This window comes from Aulonocara sp. 'chitande type north' Nkhata Bay, linkage group LG7 (assembly GCF_057382095.1).
Source record: "Aulonocara sp. 'chitande type north' Nkhata Bay isolate Kocher_YH1m ecotype deep benthic linkage group LG7, A_spYH_male_GT1.1, whole genome shotgun sequence".
In the NCBI taxonomy this organism is placed as follows: Eukaryota; Metazoa; Chordata; class Actinopteri; order Cichliformes; family Cichlidae; genus Aulonocara; species Aulonocara sp. 'chitande type north' Nkhata Bay.
This window is the reverse complement of record NC_141350.1, coordinates 65,996,036-66,017,114: the sequence shown is the minus strand read 5'-3', so window position 1 is coordinate 66,017,114 and position 21,079 is coordinate 65,996,036. Positions and strand designations below refer to the sequence as shown.

At 42.0% G+C, this 21,079-nt stretch overlaps 2 protein-coding genes across 7 annotated transcripts in view; both read right to left on the bottom strand.

Moving 5' to 3' along the window:
• LOC147326703 (Golgi apparatus protein 1-like) overlaps positions 1-2,260 on the bottom strand; it is a 37,309-nt gene extending 35,049 nt beyond the window's left edge. For all 5 annotated transcript variants that reach the window (XM_086302029.1, XM_086302030.1, XM_086302032.1 and 2 more), the window contains exon 1: positions 1,897-2,260. In XM_086302029.1, the coding sequence (XP_086158155.1) occupies positions 1,897-2,229 (333 nt within the window). In that variant the 5' untranslated portion in view covers positions 2,230-2,260. The remainder of the gene's footprint in view (positions 1-1,896) is intronic.
• A 3,920-nt stretch (positions 2,261-6,180) lies between these two features.
• On the bottom strand, positions 6,181-20,667 carry rfwd3 (ring finger and WD repeat domain 3). Of its 2 annotated transcripts, XM_086302028.1 has the most exons (14): positions 20,417-20,667; positions 16,250-16,447; positions 14,012-14,289; positions 13,669-13,931; positions 13,487-13,542; positions 12,308-12,490; positions 12,119-12,210; positions 10,756-10,870; positions 10,413-10,647; positions 9,969-10,119; positions 9,709-9,885; positions 9,379-9,593; positions 9,035-9,249; positions 6,181-7,040 (listed from the first exon to the last, which is right to left on the bottom strand). In XM_086302028.1, exons 3-14 carry the CDS (start codon positions 14,287-14,289, stop codon positions 6,897-6,899), a joined length of 2,124 nt encoding a protein of 707 aa, XP_086158154.1. In that variant the 5' UTR covers positions 16,250-16,447; positions 20,417-20,667; the 3' UTR covers positions 6,181-6,896. The 2 variants fall into 2 exon arrangements, with proteins under 2 accessions (XP_086158154.1, XP_086158152.1); XM_086302026.1 differs by lacking the exon at positions 16,250-16,447 and having other exon boundaries at positions 20,417-20,666.
• Between the last annotated feature and the right edge of the window lie 412 nt (positions 20,668-21,079).

Here is a 21,079-nt window from a genome sequence, read left to right as displayed (position 1 = left end):
CTGTCCAGGGTGTACCCCGCCTTTCGCCCTATGACAGCTGAGATGGGCTCCAGCGCCCCCGCGACCCTGAAAAGGATAAGCGGAAGCGAATGGATGGATGGATGAAAAGAATGTATTGGTAGATCTCCAGTTAAGTTAATTTCATAGGTGAATAGGTTCGCAAATTAGGGCCTCGTAATGTCCACTGTAATGAATAGTTCTTATGCCCCTTTTGTAAAATGCTTTAAATTATGTACAACCAGAGCCAACAACTGCCTGGAAAGTGAAAATGCATTATAAAGTTAAAAAGCTCATTACTTTTTTTCTACATATTGTTTTATAAAGGCATACAGCTTCCTGAGAATGAAAGAGGGATTTATTTGCAGGACATAAACAGCTGTGGTAAGATGCCCACATTTTCTCAAAGACCAAAGATGAGGAGATTTATTATTTATCCTAATTTTACTAAAACTATCATCCTACCGTCTATCCATAATGTCAATGTGTTGCTCTGATTAGACATCAGTGCAGCTAGTCAAACCAGGTACCTTCCCTGTTTAACCAGGCCAGTCATTAAAGTCATCAGATGTACATAATTCCAGCCACTGTGATAATCTAAAAGAAAACCTTTCTTACAGAGTTTTATTAACCGTTTTGTTATCTTCATATTGATACACATATATAAAAATACATATACTTTTATTTCTATTAGAACTAAAGATAACATCACAATTTAATATCTCACTGTACTGTAAAGCATTTTTGGGTTCCTTTTCAGCACAAGCTTCCTCTGCTACTGCAAGAGTACAAGGTTAGATTTAAATGACTTACTGTAAAAAAAACAACAACAAAAAAACAAAAAAAGTTTATTCTTAGATTGGTGCACATCTAAGAACATCCCAACATAAAACGCTGCCTCTTGTGGTCAAAGCTGAAATCACATTTCCAGGGGGTAATTACAAAAGGTACCTTTAACAGCGCCAAGTCAACACTCACAACCCCCAAAACCACAGAGAATAACGGGGCTGCACAGAGAGGCCACCAACAGCCTTCCCCAGGGGGGAAACCATCAGACAAAATAAGTCCTAACACTTCAGTCTGTCTCACATCAATCTTTAACACATAACAACCGCACACTAGGTGGACAACACCCCTATCAATCACCATCGGGGTCTGAAATTAAAAGTAAAAAAAGCTTAAAATCACCCAGCAGCAGGTTTGGTAACGTTATCTGGGTTAGCATTTCGCCAAGGCTACCAGAGCTAGCGACAACTGCTGCCGAACAGTTAACAGCTTTAATGTAAAGTCACTCGGTTTAAAAAGTTACTCGGTTACCCATCTGTCCACGCCAGAGTGCCGCTGGGTTTCTGCGGACTGTTATACCAGCAAAGGAGCATTTTTCTTTGATAATTTGACATTTAACCGCTAGCTAATCCGAAACATACGTGGTGTTTTAACTACTCCGTAGAGCACCAACAATCCACCAGTTTTAGCCCAATATTAAATCCCTATAGGTACTCTGATCCAAGTTTATAGTTAATCTGAGTCGGTAATATATTCAGATAAATTCGGCCTGTTAATAGTCCAACTTTTATTTAAATGGTAACCAGTTTCTTTTTTTCTTATCCACGTCTCACTTTTCCAATTTGAAGCATTCAGTTGAGACACAGTTCCTTGCATTCCTGGCACTGTAGCACGCCGAATTGAAAACTAAACTTCAACGACTATGAAAATGTTTTGAGTCCTCTCATGCACTGGGTGTTACATTAAAAACGATACAAAAAATCATAAATTGCTGTAATTTTGCCTGGCGTTTGGCGTGACGTTGTCTGGTTGCTAGCAGCTAGCTTTAGCTCGTTCTGCAGGCACACCCTGCCTCTTTCTCCGGGATTAAAGCTACCATTCCCGCGAATATACCTCTTTCCTGTCCTGGAGACACTCCAACACCGCCAGGTTATTGTTCCAGGAGTGTTTGGGGCAAAGCCGGGTCAGGTCGTCTCTGCACACCGCCTCCTCAGCCAACTTCCAGCCGGTAGAGCGCCTCCGAGACAGCGAGGCCCCGGCGCCTTGGTTCCTCTCATCGACTCCAGGGTTCCCCGCCGCGAGCCCCGGACCTCCAACTGGGTTCTGCATTTTATCGACACCGGCAATAAGTTTGGAAATAGCTTTGTTTTGAGCTTGAATCGGATGTACAAACAAAAAGATGCACATCAAGAGCAGGAGCAGAGGAACACGTATGCAGTCCGCCATCTTCACAGAGCCAGTCAGCCTGCTGCTGCTTTCAGGAGCTGTCGGAAATATGGGCACTGAGGATAAAGTTCCAGACAGATTGTTTTCTTCTAGTGAATAGTTCATAAATATTTAATAAGTCCTCGTGTGTTCATGCTGTGAGTCATCCAGCCATGGAAATGTCTCTTCCTGGCATTCTTTATGATATTAGTTTAGTGTAAAGTTTAATCTTTTATAAAGTTAATTAGTTAAATTAAAACCTGTGAACACTGCGTGTAAACTTGATGTCTAAACATCATACAGTGTGGTTCAGAGCAGTTCAGTTACTACTGTTCCAGTTTAATTGGTGAGATCTGTTTACACCTCCCAGTCCGGATTAAAGCTGCACATTTGGTCATGTTTCCTCTGCCTGGAAGTATGTTATGATTAAAGACCTTTCAGTCACAAGACTGCTGCATTTGTTAAGCTCACAATAACTTATTTGATTTCAAATTCATATCAGCCTGAGAACGGAGATGGATCCAGGCTGTTTTCAGGGGATGCTTTTTATTTCAGGAAAGAACACAGCACGACGTTCTCAGTCACTCTGATGTGTGAACCTGAAACACACATGTAATGGTAAGTTTGGACTTTCAACTGATTCATGTCTTAAAATGAAAGTGTTATATTGGATGTTATGGAAATAAATAATTGTAATTGGTATTTTCATGCAGACTTTTCGAAGTGTGCATTGAAACGGAAACAAAACCTCAGTGTTTCTCAAATATCATTAAATATCATCAGCTGGGCATTTTCAGCCCTCAGGAGTGGTATGGTGGATCTCTTTATTAACAGAACTCTTCTTTTGGCTGCTCCGTTTAAGGGTCACCATATACGATCATCTGCCTCCATTTTACCCTATCCCTGTGCTAAGGATAGCGCGACACAGCGACTCTGCGGTTTCCTTTAAGGTAAACACATAAAAACATTAACTAATTAGAAATGATAAGCTTAAGCCGGTAATTCAAAAATAATTAAAGAATAATTAAATAATTAGAGTAGGAATTTCAACTAAAATGCTAGTGGCAGAGGTTTTTTTTTTAATGTTGTTTTCTTATTACATGCACCTTTAAGAACAGCTGAAAACATGTAAAAATTATAAGCTGTGTCCAAAGCTGTGGTACTGCACACAAGAAACCACTTAAACTTAAGTGATGTGGCACCCAGGATCAATCAAGCTCTGAGTTCAGACTGGATATTTTTTAATAAGAAAGTTAAGATTTTAGGAATAACACAAGGACAAACAGTAGTCAAACGTGCATTGAAATGATGTTGCATGCATGCCGTTCTTACTGTCTGTGCAATATAAATCAATAAGTCACAGATAAATGAGCGTGGGTTTAGGATGACTGAAAGCAGAATGATGTGGTCTCGTCTTGTGGTTGATAAATGTCTGAAGCAGAATGTAGGTGTAGTTCAGTGTACTTTCTTCAAAACAAAGGAACTGTTATATGCAGTGTTGGGTAAGTTACTTTAAATGAGTAACTTAGTTACATTACTAGTTACTTCTATCAAAAGTAACTCAGTTACTTCAAGTTACTTGTTACTTTCAAAGTAACTAGTTACTAGGGAAAGTAACTTTGGTTTTACTCAGAATTCTCTTGTTAATGTGTTGCTTCCATAACTTTGCCAGTCTTCTAGCTTGCTTACTTGCCACAAGTGCACTGTGCCACCTACCAATAGAAAAAAAAAATAATGTGCATATTTCCACGAGAGAAACCCCACGCCTGGACCGTCGTTGACCACCGCCATGATTCTAGCCTACGTCACAGAGTCATGTGCTCTTTTTTACATCTAACGCAAAAACTGCAGTCGTGGTGCTTTCGATTGTACTCAGAACTCGGAAATTCTGCCTTCTGAATAGGAAGATGTAGGTAACACCAGACTGCAGATGAGCTGCATACAGGGCTGGACTGGGACAGAAAATCGGCCCGGACATTTTGACTAGAGACCGGCCCGCCATTATAGGAAAAATCATAAAGCCTTTGAATGAAAATAAACACTGACTGTTGTGACAGTGATGTTCACTGTTTTGATGGTATATATGCATCAATCTATCAATCGTTTGTAAGATTCAGATAATTATTTTTTAAAAGTGAGACATTTTAAATGAGAATAACAAAGAAAAGTATGTCTTTGTGCCCACCTCTCCCTGTTAATGCCCTACCTGGCCCCCTGGCAACACTTTGCTAGACCCGCCCCTGCACAGTTACCAGCTGTCAGCTGCTTAGAAAAGGATCCTGGTGTTATTTGTCTCAGAAACAGTTGATAACTTTCCTTCAACTCATTCATGTCACCTAAAAGGTAAACCTGTTTCTCCATCACCTGCTCAGCTCTGATGATCCAGTAAGGACATCTCCTGGTTTCATCTTCATGTTTCCCTCTCATCACATATACAAACCGATATCATGACCAGCAGGTTTACAGCTGTGGCTCCAGCAAACATCAGCTGATACTAGAAATTAATATTAAATATATTCTAACAGCAGCTTATTAAACTTAAACGTGCTGCTGTTGTTTAGCGCGACATCCGCTGGTTTCCTCTTTCTGGCGCAAAGTGGGTGATAAACAAACAAGAGAGAAAAGCCAATCAGCTGATCATTGATCAGTTTTCATGATTGAAGTAGCAACAGGAGAGAGAGGGGAGAGAATGAGAGAAGAAGAGGCAGCTGTGCAGCAAAGACACAGAATAACACCAGCTTTGTGTCTTTTTCATTGTAGCTGAATTACGGGACAAACTGTTCCTTTTCAGCTCAATAGGAATGCATAATATTTTCTCTGAATACCAGACGATTCTGTTTTTTACAGGACGGTTGGAAACTCTAATAATTAACCTTATGAACAAAATAAAGTTTAACATCAGTAACATCATAGCACCCACCCAGCTGTATAGAAACTCTGTCATGCTAGCTAGTATGCAGTACGGAAAAAGTCAGCATAATGAAAATAAACTCCACCTAAACTTGGTTTATATCTGACCCAGAGAGACTGCAGGTCATAACTTCTTACCTGAAGTTCAGTTCACACTTGGACCGGCGACTCTCCTCTTGCCTCCCCTTTCCCTCCTCCACTACTTGTGGCTAATCTGTGGAAGCTCCACGATAGTCGTGTGGTGACTATCGCGGTAATCCCAGTAACGACTAACGCGTTCCTAATTTTGGCATAACAACTAGTTACCGTGCTCGTTACCACAATAATAACGTAGTTACTGTAACACATTACTTAATAATGGTTAGTCCCAACACTGGTTATATGTAGCCAGTTTTTTACAGTTTGCAAGACTTTTGGTTCAAAACTGACAAATTATGTATATTGTCATAGTTTTGAAGTGGCCAGTTTTTTTTAAAACAATAAAAAAAAACAGAAAGAAAAATCCCTTAAGAGAGGAGCGTTTGTCGGAGTTTTTTTTTTTTTTTTTTCCCCCAACAAAAAGCTTTTAAGAAGATAAGATGTACGAGCAGTCCATGAAGGCAGCATCTAGCTGATTTGCTCAGCTGGCAGAAAAACTGAAAGTTTCTAGACTGAACCATCCCACAGTGACAGGCCACAGAGTTCTAGTCAGCACATTAATCTCATGTAGGAGGCTCTAACAACTGATCTGGTGGTCAGTCTCCATCGTAAGCGCCATAGTCACGCTGAGAGACCAAATGTCAAAGAGCAGGGAAACAGTAGAAACTACCAACACCTATTCACAGGTCAATTTTACACTCAAAGTCTCACAATCTGAAACTAAATCTAGTTTCTGTTCAGCATCCATCTTTGATCCTCAGCATAAATCAGTCTAGATCATAATTTTAGCTGATCTGTTCTCTGATAATCCAATGGAGAAGAAATTTTTCTACAGCTGATAATCCCTTGAGATTATTTGGGGGGAAAAAAATAAAAATACTACATATGAACACACGTTAAAAAAATAAATGAATTACACAGCAGTTTAAATCCAACATTTTGACTTTATTTAAAAATAACACATTTTTATTATTAACTTTTGAAGGCGTACACAAACAACTGGTGGCAAATATACATATATACAACTTCCTTTAAAAAGACAAAGAAAGTAAACTTTTAAACGACAGCAGATTACTTTGGCACTTTGTGATCCGTGTCAGAGGGCTAAATAAAATCTGACTCCGATAACGAGCCACAGAGATGGACAGAGTTTGACAGAAATGAAAACCTGAAATTTTTAAAAGGCGGACAAAAAAAGAAAAGAAAAGGGGGGCTTATGTTGAATTTTTGGGGAAACTCTGAAAATCTGATAAATTTAGCATCAAGTGTTGGAAAGTCCTGCTTGAACTAACCGAACTCACTTTCATGACAAAGATAGACGAGTTTGGCCTACATTCATGTTTTCTTTCACACACAGACATTATTAATCTGATCTTTGGCTCCTGAAATCACACTCATATGGTGAACAGAAATGATCCGCCTGCGTAATTTGAATCACTTCAAAAAGAAGAAGCGATGAGTGTGAAACGCTTCCTCAGTCCGATCACTCGCGGTAACCTGTTCAGCGGTGTAAACGCACAGGTAAAAGTTTAGCAGCATTACATTTCCCACAGTTCCTCACAGATGGCGTCCTTTCCTCGTGGGACTGAGGTTTGTCTCTTGGTTTTCTGCTCTTGTCGCATTCACCCACTCCTCCCACTTCACTCCCACTTGTAGAGCTTCAGCATTTTCTCCGTAAGCGATGCCAAAAAGTGCTCGCCGTTCACAGAAAACGGGCTGATGTCCAGCACCGGGAGGTCGGCCGGAAGCTTCTGGCGCAGACCGCCGCTGCTGGCGTCCCACACCTGAGGAGGAAAAGGAGAACGAGATGACAAATCAGACAGAAGGAAACATTTAAGCTTCAAGCTTAATATTCAAGAAAAAAATAAGAATATTAATACAATTTTAAAATCTAAAGACAACATCAGAACACCTTTGGCAAAGTCAAAACTGGAAACTGACTCATCAGAAATGATCATATATAAAGTTTAAAAAGAAACATTCAAGAAAAAAAATTATCTAAACTATCAAATAAGCAAGTCTCAGTAAGTGTGACTGTGAGTCATTAAGTAAATAATTAATTGTGTAAGTAGGTCAGTAACTAAATATGCAAGCACATAAGTAAGGTGTTAAGTGAGTGAGTGATTAGCTAAGGCCTCAGTGTCAGTCAGAGACGCTGTGGCAACCTCTGGCCTGTGGAGGTGAAATGGGATCTAAAGAAGGCGTTGCACCAAAAACCACCTTTGTGATTTCTTTAGTTCTTAGCAGGTTGTTGTGAACACCCACAGTTTGCACACCTTTACCAAGCAATTAAAATAACTGTGCTCAAAATACGAGCACAATTAAAAAGAATTTGGGCTAATATTTCATAAAAATAAAAATTAAATTTAAAAATTATTCAATCAAAAAAAAAATCTGGGTTAAAAGAGAATCACTGATTTTCCTTAATTTTTAAGGAATATTTAACCCTTTAAGACCTACCATAGAACCAAGTCCGCCAGAGCTTATATTATATTTTTACATGCTGTGGAGCCATTTTTGGGAGCATTTCAAGTTGCTATACAATCATTGCAGCCTAAATTTTAATAATATGTATGCATTAAGTGTATTACATAAATTGCAATAAAGTGCAATAAACTACAAAAAATTGAAAATCGTTTTTGCTTTTTTAACATATATTTCTAGTTAGAGAAATTTAAGAGGCTTAACCCTCAAAACTGTAAATACAAAAAAGTTGCACAAAATAGTTTCCCACCACAGGAAATTTATTTTAAGTGTCTTCATAGTTTTATTTTTGAAATACACCAATTTTTATATACACTGCAGGAAAAACAAATATAAATATTATAATGCATATTTGCAAAAAAAAACAGCATATGCATCAAAATAAACTATTTCCAGCAGTGCAATTTGAGTCCTAAGCATCCCAGAAACGACACAGAAAGTCATAAACTCAAACATAACTTTTAAAAACACCAGTGTAGGCTCACAAGGCCCTGATGGTAAAAAACAAAAAAAACAAAAACAAAACTACATTTCCGCGAAAATGACGTCACTTCCGGTTTCGGGCAGGTCATGGCGGACATGCAATAGTTCACGCTGACGTCTATTCTAACGTAGGAATACGTTCTTATGAACAGCTGATCCGATCAGCAAAGCATCTGGAATATTATGTTTTTGTTGCTGCAAGTGCTTTTTATGCAGTTTTTGCAAAGCTTTATGTGGAAGGAAATCGTGACCTAGGACAAGCTGATGGCATAAGATGTAAGTACAACTCCTCCGGTTTCATATGCAAAAAAAAAATGATTGCGCTAGCTTACGCGGTTGCAGAGCTACCAGGATTTAAAAATAGTTACGCAAAACGGAGCGTGCTGCTCCGACCGGCTTTAAAGGGTTAAAGAACATAAACTCTCGGACACTTGATGTTACTAAATATTACAAAATGTTATTGGGAATTGAATAATTATTACATTTAATAAATAAAACCATTTAATATATTTCTTTAATTTAATACATTTATTTATTTTAATACATCATTTAATACATGTAATTATTAAATTATATTTAAAATAATTGAAATTACACAAAAAAACCAACAAAAATGATATGGTATTTATATTTATACATTTCAATTAATTTAGAATGCAAAAATAATTTAACGAAGCAAACCACAAATATTTTATATAAAACAAATATGAATAAAAAATACTAAATTCATTAAAATAAAAGCTGATCATTTATCAAAATATAAAATAATAATTTGCTCTTTCAAATAACAGACAAATGTAAAAGGACTGACCATAGTGGAGTTGGAGGCCTCGTCCCCGGCGCAGACCAGCGTCCCGCCTCCGTCCGGACTCCTGAAGACGGCGTTCTTGGTGAGCAGTTTGCAGGACGAGCCGGCATTGAACGTCTGCACCGGCTCGCAGGAACAGCTGGGCAGCTCACTCGACTCCTGCTGAGGGGTTCGAGTCAGCGCCATGAGGACACAGCGCAGAGACGGATTGGAGCGTCCTGCAGGACAGACGATGGTTACTCAAAAGGTGCCATGAGAGGGTGTAAAGTTTAGATCACGTGACACCGCCTCCATCTTTTACCTACATACGTGGTGTTCTATCAGGAACTGAGGGGTCAGGGTCTTACCGGGCCTATAGGTGACGAGACAGTGTCGACTCTCCGTCTCCACCTGGATGTCGGTGCAGCCAGAGGTCTCCAGGGGCAGGACGTGGGGCCTGTAGGTGGCCTCGTTCACCTGCTCCCAGAAACACCCGCCCTCCAGAGAGCCAGCAAGGAGCCCCCCACATGGGAACGAGCTGGACGCTGCCCTCGGGACGTAACACAGAGATGCCACCGGACATCTGGAAACATCACACACCCACAATTCAAAGTTTTTAAGTTGAGTGAATTTGTGAAACTGTGGTTTAATAAAACTTTTGGTCTTGCTCGCTCTGCCTTCGTATGTTTTTTGCGTACCTGGAGCGCAGCGGCACGAGCTCCTGCACGTGCGTGCTGGTGTCTCTCGTGTCGTAGATGAGCACAGAGCCGTTGCTCAGGCCGGCGTAGATGTAGTTACTGTTGTCCAAACACCAGCAGCAGCTCCACACTGGTTTACCCGCATTATAGGTCTGAACCACCGTGTTGGTCAGCAGGCTGGAACAAAACAACAACACATTAACTCACAGGCGCGCACGACTCAACCCTCTGTGAGGCTGGAGATGCTGACGTGCTCGTACCTGGTCAGTTTGATAGTGTTGTCCAATGCAGCAGACAGCAGCAGGCTGTCGTTCTGCCTGTTGAAGGACAGACCTCGGATCTGTTTGCTGTGGATGGGAACGTACTGACTCGCCCTCATGTTCACCACACTGACCTTCTTTACCCCGCACCCTGAATGGAGGAAAAGAGGAAAAAGGGGAAGTTGAGTGATTCAAAACACACACACACACACACACACACACACACACACACACACACACACACACACACACACACACACACACACACACACACACACACACACACACACTAACTCGGGTGATCTATTAGTGGAACTTCTCTCATTATGTGTGCATGTCTAACGCGACTACATTTACACAACTAATGCGGGGTGAAACTGTTCTTCGTGTCTGGTGTGATCGATAAAGAATCACACTTGTCAAGTGGAAAGAAGGATGTCTCACCGGGCACCAGCGTGGTGTGAGGCGACGGCTGAGAGGCCAGCAGGCAGCTCAAAGGTTCACAGTACGATAAAACCCTGCAGCCTCCGGCCTGAGACACCAGCACCGCTTTGGAGAAGCTGTACTGAGCTGACCTGGAGCCGTCCGCCCTCTGAGACAGGCTCAGGACATGGGAGGAGGACGAGGACGTGGAAGAAAAGAGGTTCCTGCTCGTCTCGGTTATGAGGGCTCTCAGCTCCTGTACGAGGGAGAGAAGGCAGATTATTAGCATCACATTCTTCACTAAACTAAAGCAGAGGGAGACTTGCGCACTTTGATTGTGTTTAAACAAAAACACATGAAATACCTGCAGCTCCTGCTGTGCTTGTCCGTATTTGTTGGTGACGACCTGCAGTTTGATTTTGTACTGAGCCGACTCCAGTTCAGCCTTCCTCCTCAGCGACTGCTCCTGCTCCAGAGACCTACAAACACGTTGTTGGGAATCAGTCATGGGACTAACAACCCACAGACTAAATCCACCTAACATGTCACTATATTGTTACTGATCCTGATCTACTGAAATCTAACAAGAACAGCACAAACAAGGACAGCTGAAGCTGGCTTTAGACAATTATTCATAATTTTTGCCATTTTGACAGCAGGCCTGTGAATGCAGACTGGGAAAAAGTGTGCAAGAAAAAACTGAAAGATTCATTCTTTTGCTTTGTCATCGTGACCTAAGTTTCATTTTCAGGCTTGTCAAACAGGCAACTGTGAGCTGGCTGCAGGTTCTGTGATCCGTCACTGTAATTAGGTTTTTTTTAACATGATGGTAAAGCAACTTTTCTGCTGATGCCATTAAGAATCCAGTACACCCTCTGCACTGTTCGCTTTGCATGCCACCGCAACATCATATTACAGTCGCTTGTTTATGCTAGCTGCTAACCTGCAGGTAGGCACTGCAGTGTTCTCCTGAACAACAGGTGTGGCCACTACAGCGCTGATACAGGAAGAGAAGAAGTCAAAATCCGAGTGTTTTCCACAAATTCTCATGTTTTTCAAACTGTTGCAACATCTCTCAATGAACAATCTGTGACTTAATCGAGAGGTGGTCTTACAGCCGAAGTGAAACCATAACAGTGACAGACGTGACATTGTGTTCAGCATCCCAGTTTTGTGGGGGTCGGGTGGAGGAATGACCCAATAAGATAATAACAATAATAATGTATACTTTATTGATCCCGTGGGGAAATTACTTTCTCTGCATTTGACCCAGTCACTCAGTGAAGCAGTGGGCAGCCACTAAGCAGGCGCCCGGGGAGCAGTGTGTAGGGATGGTACCGTGCTCAGGGGTACCTCAGAGTAGCTCAGTGGATTTGAACCCCCGACCTTCCGATCATGGGGCGACCACTCTACCTAGAGATCTTTTAGAGTCCCTGTTTGTAGATTACAGATTCTTTCATTTGATCTATCAGTGTCCAATGTAAGACATTATCCTTTTAAATATTAATACATATAGAATTTACTTGCACCTGCAGGTATGGAGTGAGACAGCTGTTGTCAATTTCAAGTGATGATTCTTTAATGGTTTATCTTTCATTTCTTAAGCAAATATTTAACAGTTTATAAACAGAGTTCACTCAGGATTCGTCCCGCTGGAGGAGAGCAGCGTTCCTCGTTAGCACAGCTAAACGGATATGGTGCAGAGAGCAGAGAAGGCGATCACTCACTTCTTTAAGCTCTCTTGCTCCGTGTTGTCAAGCGCTCTCAGTTTTGGAGCATACAGGAGCACGATGTCGGAACGCTTTGCTTTCTTGTTGCACTAAAATCACAAAAAAAAAAAAAGAAAAACAACCCCCAAATATATTTTAACCTTCAATCTTCCACCGGTGGTCGATGGGATTTTTCTTCCTTCTCACCTGCGGACATTTAGCAGAAGGGCTCTGAGCTTTCAGCCAGCGCTGGATACAGGTGTAACCGAAGAGGTGACCACACCGCAGAGCGGCGAGTCTGTGCTCGCCGGCCGTCGTCCACGCTTCGAAGCAGATGGTGCAGGTGTCACCTTCATTCTCGTCACTGGGAGACAGAACTGCTGAGGACACCTGGAAGCAGGGAGGATCAACAGTTAATGATCGTTTTTGTAAATATCCTAAAAAAAACAAAAACAAACAAACAAACTGGGGACAGCGTTTTATCAGTGAATGCGAGTTCTTTTTAGCCTGTCGATGTGTTTCAAAGGCTCAAAGTAAGGTTACACTGACTTGTTGCACCACCTTGTTGTGGAAAGTGGCATTACAGAAACGCATCAGCACCCACGTGAGGCTTGAGTTGATATATTTTCCACATAATGCATAAATAGTTTTGACATAAATTCTTGACATTATGTCTTCCTTTAATTAATTAATTATTAATATTTAAGCAGAAGTTGGATTTGTAAGACTTTACTGTTGTGGAAGGAAATTTAACACCAACTGCACACTTATCAAAGAACGCATCAGTGACTTGGTGTTGTACGGAGCTGGTCTTCTCCGAGGACAATTTCCAGTCAAGGAATACTGTACAAGACTACACTTGTTACAAAATGATGATGGTAAACATATTTTTCTTGTTTTGTTTTTGATGCAATAAAGAAACCCTGGTTTTTGTGGGTGCTAGAATGAAGACAGTGAGACCACTTTGGAAAACAGCTAAAAGACACAATTTAGCGCAATCCATCCGTGTCATGGTGGTTATAGGTCACTGCAGATGATAACTACAAGTTCACAGAGCTTGTGAACCCAATTAAGAGAGGATGAAGCGAGGGCTGGTACCCCATGGTCGGTGACCAGACCAGGCCCCTCCACCAACTGAGGACCAACTCACTCTGTGTGTGGTAAAGCCAAGCACACTTTAAGAAGACACCAAACATCACAGCAAACATAAGGAAAGCGACTTTTCTTCAGCAGTAACTGCATACTAATGCTGAGATTTTTCTTTTTTTACAACCAAAGAATTTTTTAATAAAGTTATCCTAAAAACAATTTTAAAATATATAAAAAAATAGTTTTACATGTGTAAAAAGCACAAGAAAGCACAAAAGAAAAATGTCTGAAAGCTACCTGAACACCCTGGACTTGAGCTTCTGCCCTCTCGGCTTCTGCCGTGCCACTGGAGTCTGAACGGACATAAAAATCATCGTGGACACTCATTGGTTACCTTCATGTATCATAAGCCCAGCTGCAGCTTTATGATAAAGCTTTAATCAGGGTGATTTCTTGAAATGGATTCAGCTGAGACTCACTGGTCGTAGCGGCTTCCTGTGGTTGAGCAGGTTGGACAGTGACGCTGAGGTCAGACCCAGCAGGTGGCACAGGGTCGATGGGCTCTGCAGCAGCAGCCGTGCTCTCTTCTTCACCCTCTGCCTCATCCTCAGACTCACTTATCTCAGTGGCGCTGCCCGACTCTGGCTCTGCTGTGCTGGCAGCCGGCGCTCGCAGCAGGAAGTCTGGAAAGCCTCTAGAAGGCGCTGCAGTCTGGCTCGGATAGTGCACTCTGAGGCCCTGCCTGCACCACAAACACAGGTTTATCACCTTGATGAAGCACACAAAGCACATGTGATGTTTCTTCTGTGCTGTCCAGCTTACCTGACTCTCCTTCGTATTGGCGGCGTAGATGTAGCCCCGCCCACCGCCCTTTGACTAAACGCCCAAGTGGCAGGAAGCCTTGGAGGAGTATAAGCTGCTGCCTGTCCCTCGGCGCTGCCATCATCATCATCGTCATCTACTTCAGTGCTGCTGCCAGAGTCGGACATGACGAGAGCAGCGTTGGCGTTCTCAGCATCGCCTGCAGGAGCTGCAACGCCACCCTCTGGCTGCCCAATCCCCTGCAGCTCCACAGGAGAGTCTACCTCCATGGCCTCCATCTGCAGGGTAGCATTATGTGTATCAAAAAGCCAAAAAAAACAAGACAGGAAACTACATTATTTTCTGTTCAGCAACTACATGCAGACTAATCGTGGCTGATGTGTAAACTCGTCCAAACGGCTAAGTGTAGGGTAAACGGTATACAGTAGAAACTATATGAATTTGGCCAATGGTAGAGATTTTTACTGTATCGCTGTACCGCGATAGCTCATGTTGATGCGCCTGTTTTGGTTGAAAGCATCGCAGTGGCTGCAAGCTATCATGGAGCTTACAGGTGGGGTGGAGGAGGTGGTGCGCATAAAGAAGACCGGTGCAACGTTGGTCACATGGACCTGGTTTGGGTTTAAGCAGTCAGAGGTTGAGCAGAAAAATATCATTTGCAAATTATGCCGGGCGACAGTAATAGCGAAGAAAGGGAATACAAGTCATTTGTTTTATCACCTCAAAACTAAGCACGTTTTGGAATATGAGGAAAGCCAAAAACTGCGCCTTCCACAAACTTTCAGTTTTTCGATGTTCATGCCTTTTTAATTTCTCATTTATTAAAATTATAAATATATATTTTAACTCAAAAGTACAGTTTTTAAATTTAATGTTGCTGAAACAACAAAATAATTAAAAATAAATAAATCTATCTGATCGAGATAGATTTATCTCATCTTTGGAAAAGAGTTTATTACAGAGAAATGGCCCTTTCCAAAATAAAAGCTACACTATACGCTTCTTCTGGGCTATATTCTCAGCAGCATATTAAACATATCAGGTCCCCATAAGGAGAATCCTGTGCTAACGGCTGTCTAAATGACTCGGGTAAAGTTTGTAGCATGTGTGCTTGTTGTTTTTGTCTGCTTGTCTTTGCACTAGGATGATGTCGGAGTAAATGTGCAGTCATATTCGTTGTGCTGTCAACGTTAATCTCGTTAAAATGACATTAACGCCATAACGCCGCAAAACTCCGTTAACGAGTTACCGCGGATCGCCCCATGCATGGGGCTGGACGGCGTCAACACGTTAACAAGCAAACTGCGCTAATGTACTAGTTCCCACCAATTGAGCATTGCATGGCACATCCGGCATACTGTTTTACTTTTGTCCATGACGTGCTTACCTTCAGGGTCATGCTTCACATAAAGACCAAGATAGTTCCAAACGCCAGATCTGAATGAGGGTGGGGGAGGTTCAATTTCGGGTAGCATTGAGGCAGTTGCCATGTTGCAACGAGCTTAGCTTCTGTCTTGCTAGCTTGCGCTGCGCTCAGTGGATCTGCACTCGACAGTGCAGCCTAGGTGGAGTAGTCAAACGCAGATCCACTGAGCACTCAACAGAGACAGCATCATCAGAAGAAAAGTTGATAAAATAAATAAAAACTTTTGTATTGTTCGATACATATGCGTACCGAACCGAAAGCACTGTATCGAACGGTTCAATATCGATACGAGTATCGTTGCACCCCTAATATATATCAGCCCTAGTTTGCGCTGTGTGGCTCATTAAACCCACCGGCTTTAAACAATAATCCTTATTTCCCTTCTGCTATAGAAGTTTCCACTGGGTGATCCCTGCAAACTTTATTCTTTATAAAACCCTAAAAAGCCAAATTCCACAACAAAACCTTTCACATGTTTAATCTGACTCATCCCTGCACACTGGACAGTAAACAAGCAAATCTCTAGTGCCTCTCGTGCACCTGACCAGGTTGTCCATTGGAAACAGATCACAGCTCGGTTCTCCTCACCCTCAGGTACGTCCAGCTAGTCAAGAGGTACGGTGGCCCCTAGAGACAAAGCACGTACAAACTCCAAAACAAAGCGGAAGTGCTCCAGGACGCTAGGGGCAGTGTTGAGCTTCTCTCTGAGCAAAGCACACTGACTGTTAGCTAACGTCAGATTTGACTCCACCATAAACCAAGTGTTCATAGTAATTAAAAACATATCAAACAAACAACAGTTTGCACATTACCTTTCTTATAAAGCGTGGTTGTTCTATTCTTGCAGGTGTTTTCTGCCGGTATCCAACTCCAAGCGTTTGCAACAAACTTGCACTTTATTTTACAAATCGAGCTCAACACTGTCCCTAGCGTTCTGGAGCACTTCCGTTGTGTTTTGGAGTTTGCACGTGCTTTTTGGAGTTTGTATGTGCTTTGTCTATGGGGGCCACCTTAAAGAGGCACAGAAAAAGAAGGAAAGAATTAATAATAAAAAAAAAAAATAAAAAAAAAAAAACACAGAGGCTGCCTGCGATAACTTGGAATGAGGAGATCTCAACTACAGAGACTGTCAAGTTTTATCCAAACAAGGAAGGGGGGGGTAACAAATGTCCTGCTTAAAACAAAGAATATAGCCTTCAGCAGGGAGAACGTATGAACAAGTCAAAGGGAAGTGAAAACAAATGCATGCCAACAGAAACTACAGAAAGAATATGGAGTGGAAGCAGCACATCATGAGTGAAGTCTGGAGTGGAGAGGCTACCCAGTAGTAGTGGTGTGAGCCAAACCAAATCTGTGAACCAATTCTGCTCTTTAACAGCTTAAAACCTGTGGCTGCAGCTCCCTCCTTCCCCACACTGAGCCTTCCTCCCATACACCTTCAACCCTCCCCCATTTTTGCCCCTCCTCACAGGCTCACTGTGTTTTCCGAATTTTACAACTCCTCCCCCCCATCTGTCACCACACTGCTGACCAGATGCAGAGTCAGATGGGGCCAGTAGTCCTCAGAGCTTGCGCTACCCAGTTATGTGGTTCCATTGCATCTTTAGGACAAGCCCGAATATGGAAAAGGTCCCCATGCAGTGGAAGAGGTCACAGAGGTCACATACCTTGTGGCTTTGCCCAAGACAGACCTGTGGCACTATCAGCACAAATCAGCTCAGGTCCATGATCAGCCCGTTTATGACCCCCTTCAGCCAGTCTCTACCTGCTCAACTATCTCTACACCCACCTGGACAAGCTAACAAGCACAGTTCAAGAAAAAAAAAAAGTTTGTTTTTTTAAATAATATTTTTTAACTTCTCCAGTGACTTTAACACCATCTGTCCAACTCTATTCAATTCAATTCAATTCAATTTTATTTATATAGCGCCAAATCACAACAAAAGTCGCCTCAAGGCGCTTCATAGATACAGAGAAAAACCCAACAATCATATGACCCCCTATGAGCAAGCACTTTGGCGACAGTGGGAAGGAAAAACTCCCTTTTAACAGGAAGAAACCTCCGGCAGAACCAGGCTCAGGGAGGGGCGGCCATCTGCTGCGACCGGTTGGGGTGAGAGAAGGAAGACAGGATAAAGACATGCTGTGGAAGAGAGACAGAGGTTAATAACAGATATGATTCAATGCAGAGAGGTCTATTAACACATAGTGAGTGAGAAAGGTGACTGGAAAGGAAAAACTCAATGCATCATGGGAATCCCCCGGCAGCCTACATCTATTGCAGCATAACAAAGGGAGGATTCAGGGTCACCTGGTCCAGCCCTAACTATATGCTTTAGAAAAAAGGAAAGTTTTAAGCCTAATCTTAAAAGTAGAGATAGTGTCTGTCTCCCGAATCCAAACTGGAAGCTGGTTCCACAGAAGAGGGGCCTGAAAACTGAAGGCTCTCCCTCCCATTCTACTTTTAAATACTCTAGGAACAACAAGTAGGCCTGCAGAGCGAGAGCGGAGCGCTCTAATAGGGTGATATGGTACTACAAGGTCATTAAGATAAGATGGGGCCTGATTATTTAAGACCTTGTATGTGAGGAGCAGGATTTTGAATTCAATTCTGGATTTAACAGGAAGCTACTAGGCGATAAGCTTAGATGAGGGAGGTGGACACATACAGTATGTGAGAGACAGTGTGGTCAGCAATAGAGCAGGGTGATATGGCCAAAAATATTTATCACGATATATATTTGAAAATTTGCGATAACGATATAACCGACGATATAATTGATGCGAGACAAAATACAACTCCACAACATTACTAGCGCAAAAAGACAACCTTCCATTTATTTTCACTTAAACAAGAAGCTGGTTTTTATGTACATTAAAGCTTTATAAAAATGTAACAGTGCAAATGCAAATTCCTTGCTGAAAGTTTAACCAAAAGGCATTTCCAGTAGAAATGGGCTGACATATCCTGAGCATAACCACGTATAATATGGTTATATGGTTAAAAAGAGGTGCTTTGCAACATTAAACTGCAGTGTGCAGTACGCATTTTTCGGACCATAAGGTGCACGGGATTATAAGGCACATTAAGCGAAACAAAGCAGTCAGATAAATCAAACTTTATTAAACTCATTCTTCTTGCTTCCTCCACTTCTGTACCCTTGATTCATTAATGTTGAATTCTCTGCAGCTGCTCTATTCCCATGTTGTTGCAGTATATTAATGACTAACCTCGTATTGTGGATGGATTATCTCAGTTGTTCTCCTGACTGAAGTTTGGTCCGTTTACAGCATCCTGCCATGCGATTGCATTTGTTTCTAACCATGAAGAACCTTCACGTTAACTTTTATAAGTGGAAAAGTGTTAGTGTTCGTCCTCCAGCTTCACTGTTTATGTTATGCTAACATAGCTGTGTCGCTAGCGATCACGTAGCACATCATTATATACCAGCTAGCCCAACTTCAGTAACCCTACAAACGTCACTGCTGTTTAGTTTCCTGTCTTCATTTATGTTGGAAGTGATAGCAGAGCTGTACGTTTGATTTTTTTCAGAAATCTCTCAGTCAGAACATGCAATATCATGCTTAGGTAACTAGCGAAACTAGCGAGCTAACTTCCGCTAGCTTCCTGCTAACTTCTAACTCCGTTAAATGTAATAACTTTTGTTTTCATGGATGCCTGGAAGTTAAACTTTATAGTTACACCTGGTAAAGCAGCAATGCTGATCGTTTTATTAAAGATGAAAGAATTTAGACAGTTTTTAACTCTCAGTGATGCTGCAGTGTTGTTTGACCTGAAGAATACGGAGTTTAGGACCCAGATTACTCCCAGATTTAAGAGCATCTTAGTCCGACAAATATGACAATAACAACGGCCGCTTGCATGTTCTGCAAAAAAAGGTGCTTTGTCATGTATCTGACGGACAAACACCAAACCAGTTCCACATCACGGAAGTTGCACCATTTTTACAAACCAATTCTGGTTCATCTGTTTCACTCAACAATCGGCCATGTGCGTATGAAAACAAAGGCACTGCGCATGCGCGTTTTACTCCCATTCTATCGCGATATTTCATTTTCCTATCGTTGCCTAACATTATACCGGTATTACCGTGAACGGTATAATATGGCCCAGCCCTAGTCAGCAACCCTGGTCCCTGCAGGGACCAGCGCCTCTCCACCACAGACTTCAGCTACTGCACAGAGACCTGCCACCTTCAGAAATTGTCTGATTATTCTGCAGCAGTGGGATGTAACAGAAAGAGTGATGACGAAGACTACAAGACTGTGGTGGGAAACTTAGGTAACGCAAAAAGATCTATCTGCATCCTAACCTGGCAAAAACTTAAAGTCGGTTGTGGACATGAGGAGGATTGGAACAACGCGTTAGGTCTGATTTTAAAAGCATCACTAAGCTAAAATATGGATAACCTACAGTTAAAGCAGTCATTATCAACAAACAGCTGAAAAACCATTCCTGAAAAGTCTCTACCATGTCGTTCCAGCGGATACTCTTCGCTGCGCTCCCCGGGAGACGCAGGCGCCTTCTTCGGTTGAGCCCCGAACTAAAGCCCGAGGTCATAGAGGCCTCGGAGCAAGAAAACCGCCAACAGTCACTGCTATTCAAACTCCACTCAACTTCACCTTGACTGTTACTTATCGGCACAAGAGCAACGTTTTACAATCTGGAGAGAACACCTGTTGTTTTCTGTGATTTCCGTTTTACCTCCAGATAACCACGGAGCTAAAGTTAGCTAGCATTGGAGTGGAGCGATTCAGTAAAAACGCTTTAATGTAAATTTACTCTTATGCTTAGTGCTTAAACATATTGGCGTATTACCAAAGGTAATGGTAACCATTGTACGTACACAAAAAAGAAAAGTAAACGTTAGTAGGCTCGTTATTAGCGCTGTTAGCCAGCTTGGCTGTGCTGTGCTCGGGTAGTCGTCGCGGCGCGGTTAGGATCGAACCCTACCTACCTGTGAGGGTTTAACAGCTGCCGATCCCGGTCTCAACTTCCACAGTAGTTAGCAACATGGCAGAAGCAAGTCGAAGAAGCAAATCTAGAGGGTCCAGCTGCTGTGTTGACGAGTTACTACTTCTTCTCACAGCGGTTAATGCAGTCAGGCAGACCCGCCTTCAGAGCTCGAATCTCCCGGCGCCAGTCCGCTCCGCCCGCTCCAGCCTGCCGCGACGTCACTGCCGAAGATCGTTTGTAAATAAGACGATTATCTTCCGGTCAACAGAGGATCGTCGATGTGTGATTTCAGAGTATCAAATTTTATCCTTCTGACCTGAAATTGTTTTCCAAATTTAAATGAAAATAGAAAATAAAAAAGCAAAAGATAACGAAACGCTGTATTATATTATTATGTGGAAAAACTTTGCATTTAAAAGTAGTAATAGGAAAGTTTCGGCTTCTTCACCTGCACACGTGCGTCAGCGTGTGGAATCAGCGATTCAGTGGTTATACTAATGTAGTAAGAAAAGCAAAATGAAAATATAAAACGAAGATCGTTTCTAACTTATTTATAAAAAATAATAAAGTATGGATTTGAACATTCCATGTTCAATGTTCAGAATGCTCAAAGTGGATGACTAAAGGCATTTCTCTCAGTCAGTCTCCTGCTGGTGTTCAGGAA

What these genes read in the sequence shown, in the direction of transcription:
- rfwd3 (XM_086302028.1), bottom strand. Translation starts at nt 14,289, where the DNA reads ATGGAGGCCATGGAGGTAGACTCTCCTGTGGAGCTGCAGGGGATTGGG. An exon ending in CTCAAGTCCAGGGTGTTCAG is followed by an intron (nt 12,491 to 13,486) that starts GTAGCTTTCAGA and finishes CCCTGCTTCCAG; the next exon opens with GTGTCCTCAGCAGTTCTGTC. An exon ending in AGGCCTCCAACTCCACTATG is followed by an intron (nt 7,041 to 9,034) that starts GTCAGTCCTTTT and finishes TTTCCTCCTCAG; the next exon opens with GTGTGGGACGCCAGCAGCGG.